Source organism: Wasmannia auropunctata, unplaced genomic scaffold, assembly GCF_000956235.1.
Source record: "Wasmannia auropunctata unplaced genomic scaffold, wasmannia.A_1.0 LD335837.1, whole genome shotgun sequence".
Lineage (NCBI taxonomy): Eukaryota > Metazoa > Arthropoda > Insecta > Hymenoptera > Formicidae > Wasmannia > Wasmannia auropunctata.
Window position 1 is genome coordinate 59,308 of NW_012027053.1, and position 3,618 is coordinate 62,925.

Below are 3,618 nucleotides of genomic sequence, written 5' to 3' on the forward strand. Positions count from 1 at the left end.
CGTGTGCTCTTCCGATCGATTTAACTTACAATAATTTTATAAATATTAACAGTAAAAAACTGAAATCACAATACAATACTAATATAACATAAAAGCATGTAACAGAATGGTTGCGAGAAAATTAGTTTTACTTCTATTTTTTCTCATTTCTGCGGCGTAAATCCTCGCGCTGCATATATACCAGGTTTACCCTATATTAAAATTAAAATCTTCACAAAGCTGCTGTATTTTTATATTCTACAATGTTTCTGAATTTCTACAATGTTCAGTAATTTTTTTGATTTCAAAAAACGAAAACTGTGAATCCCTCAACCGATTAAATGCGCCAGAGTCATTTGCCTCCGTTGTAATTATTATGGAACTTTCAAGAGGTATGACTATAAAGAGTTAAACTTTAGCTTTATCCTAGAAAAATTATTTTCCCACGTATTAAATATATTAATAATATGAAAAGTTACAAAAATTCACATTAGATCTATAGATATAGTTTACAATGTGTTATAACTTAAATTAAAATGAGAGAAGATTTAAATATCTTTTATATGTAATTTATATTTCTCTCAAAATTTAAAAAATATATATATATATGTATTACTCATAGAATATAAAAATATATTCTCTGCTACTTTTAAAAGAAACTTTTAAAAAAATTTATTCCATCATTAAATATACTTGCGATACATTCAGCCTATCAAATAAGTGCATTGACTCGTTAATAATCATCATCAATAATAATCATCAAATATTTAATTATCTTATATTCTTCTAATCATCTTTTTTATAGGAAAACGACATTTTTCAAATATTGCAATTACGTATATTGCTTTTTCTTATTATTGTATATTTCTTAAGTATAGTAAGTGGAAAGATAATAAAATTTTATTGTAACTGGTGTATCTGTTCTTTCCCCAAATCATCCATTCTTCAATCATCTTGAATTTTCCATAATATTGTTCTGTCTTCCATTAGAATTAACGTAGACATAGTGCAGTTTTCTGAAATTTTCAAGGTGTGGGCGGCCGCAATATAAACGATATCGGTGGAGGCCATCTGTTGCGACAGGGGCGTCGAGGACTGGATTCGTTATCTGGAGCAACCTTTGGTGAAAGCAAGAGGTTTATACCTTTCAGGTAAATTGTTATCGATACGCATACTCGATCTCTGATACTAAAATGCGAGTTCACTCAAGCGAAGAGCTCTCGTACTCCATTACATAAATTGTTTATCTAGATATCCTCTATCGAGTTTTAAAAACCGTGTTCTACAAAATTTTAGATTTTTTCATACATATTAACCTCGTTGTACTTTCCATTTAAAAAAATCTTTATTTCTTGTACACTTTATCGTTATGTTGAGCTTTTAATGTAATCCCTGAATTACGTGATATGTTACGATGCTTACGTATATGAGGCATTTTTTATCAAGTGGGCCTGCTCATCTATTCACAATTCAGCTTGAACAAAAACTTTTTTGATCTTCGATTTTAAGTATGTGTATTTAATTTAATTAGTAGCTTGACCTTTTTGAAAATTTTAAAAAAGGTCAAACTACTATTGATTAAATTAAATCCATATACTTATTTAAAATTTAAGATTATATAATTCAGGGATTACATTAAACAGTTGTAAATCTGTTGACCTAAATATTTATTACTAATTAGGTTTATAATGCATAATTTTATTATTTCTTAAAAAATGTATTAATAGTCGATACTTTATATACATATATACGAGGGTAAGGTGAAAAGTTCTCGGCCTGACATAGTGATGGTACCGGGAATCTCAAATAGCTATGATTTTTCTTAAGTTTGATCCTTCAAAGGCCTACCGAAAAAGTTTCAGACAGATGCCGATAGTAGTTTGTCTCCTGTGTCGAGTAAAGCAAACAAGTGTTGGTGTTTCTCGAAAAATGAATAAAATCGAATAAAATGCAATTACAATCGCAAAATTCCATGAAAATCACTAGGGAGCTAAATCTGGTTGAGTACGGTGCATGTGGGCAGCAATTCGAAGCGCAACTCATGGAGTTTTGCGATTGCATTTTATTCAATTTTATATACATATATATAATAAAATATACAGAGTGTCCCGTCACTACCGCATTATCTCTTAAGAACGTGTTCTTGAGATATAATAATTTGGATACGAAAATCCTAATACAAAAATATTGAGGCAATAAAAATTTTTAAATTAATAGCGGTTAAAGTTCTCGAATCACAGAGCTGACATTTTGCGCGCTCTGCAGGTTTGTCGATATGACAAGTGATATTATTACGCGAGCTCTCTCAACAACGTCGAGATTATCGTTATACAAATATTTTTATTAAGAAATCGTTTCTGCTTCTATACGGAATCTATTTGTACATAACGTAATTAATATCGAAACATATTATAAAATACTAATTTTCAGGAATGAAATATTACGAGCTGTCAAAATAAATTCATAACCATATTCATCTTGTCACATCGACACTTGTTATATCGACATGCCTGAACGCGCGAAATGTCAGCTCTGTGATTCGAGAACTTTAACCGTTACTAATTTAAAAACTATTATAGCCTCAACATTTTCGTATTAGAATTTTCGTCTCTAAATTATTTCAAGAACACGTATTTAAGAGATAATGCGGTAGTAATGGGACACCCTGTATATACATATATGTGTGTATGAGGCATTCTTTGTTGTGCAGGCCATCCCATCTGTCCAAAATTTAGCTTGAAAAAAAATTTCTTTTTAGTCTTAAATTATAAGTATTGGGTTGGCAAATAAGTTTGCGTTCGGTTTTCACTTTAGTGCAGGTTTATTCCGATTTACTTTTTTTTTTCTCGGCGCTATTGCACAACTCGAATGTGTGCATTTGTTTTACACAACTGTGAATTTTGGTGTGGCTAACTTCAGTATTGTTGCGTGCTGCGTGTAGCTGTGAAAATGGACATAAATAACGTGCATATTTTCGTCAGAGAAGATAGACGAGTATAGAAGCTACGGATACCGTATATTAGTGTAGTACACGAAAATTAATAAATAAAATAATTTTATTAATTTTATAATAAAGTTAATAAAATTATTTTTTTATTTTTTTATTTTAATAATTTTATTAATTTCATTAATAATAATATTAATAAAATTAGCTGGGGCACCCCAGCTCGTTACCCCAGCTCGTGATAAATTCCGATTTAGATCCGTGCTTCTACACGCAAAAAAATGACTTAGCATTATCAGCTAAATTAGTTAATTGGAACTTTGCTGTCATTGCTAAAATTTATCTATTGAAGATAAAATATATTTGTTGCGAGGTACAATTTTATTAGCAAAGATAAAAGCGTACTTTGACAGGAGTATCTAAGAGAGTGGCATACGGAAAGAATGATTTTGTTGGATATTCCTCAATAGAATTACCCGGAAAAAAAAGTTCCACATATAATTATATACAATTATATGCAAAATATGTCTATATATGTTTCTTTCCTTTGTAAAATTATTCTTTAATACAAAATTGATAATAATAAAAAAAACAAGAAATAATTAAAAGAATAATTTTTACACTGTTTTTTTTACAAAAAATAAAGTTTGAAGAAATGAGAAAAATTGCTCATATATAATCATATATATATAGTT

At 29.4% G+C, this 3,618-nt stretch overlaps 1 protein-coding gene across 1 annotated transcript in view; it reads left to right on the plus strand.

Annotated features, from left to right (window-relative positions):
• Nucleotides 1–1,134, plus strand: part of LOC105455829 — a 23,982-nt gene extending 22,848 nt beyond the window's left edge. Inside the window, exon 3 of the mRNA XM_011699458.1 lies at nt 1,010–1,134. Within this exon, the coding sequence (XP_011697760.1) occupies nt 1,010–1,134 (125 nt within the window). The remainder of the gene's footprint in view (nt 1–1,009) is intronic.
• The last annotated feature ends 2,484 nt before the right edge of the window (nt 1,135–3,618 follow it).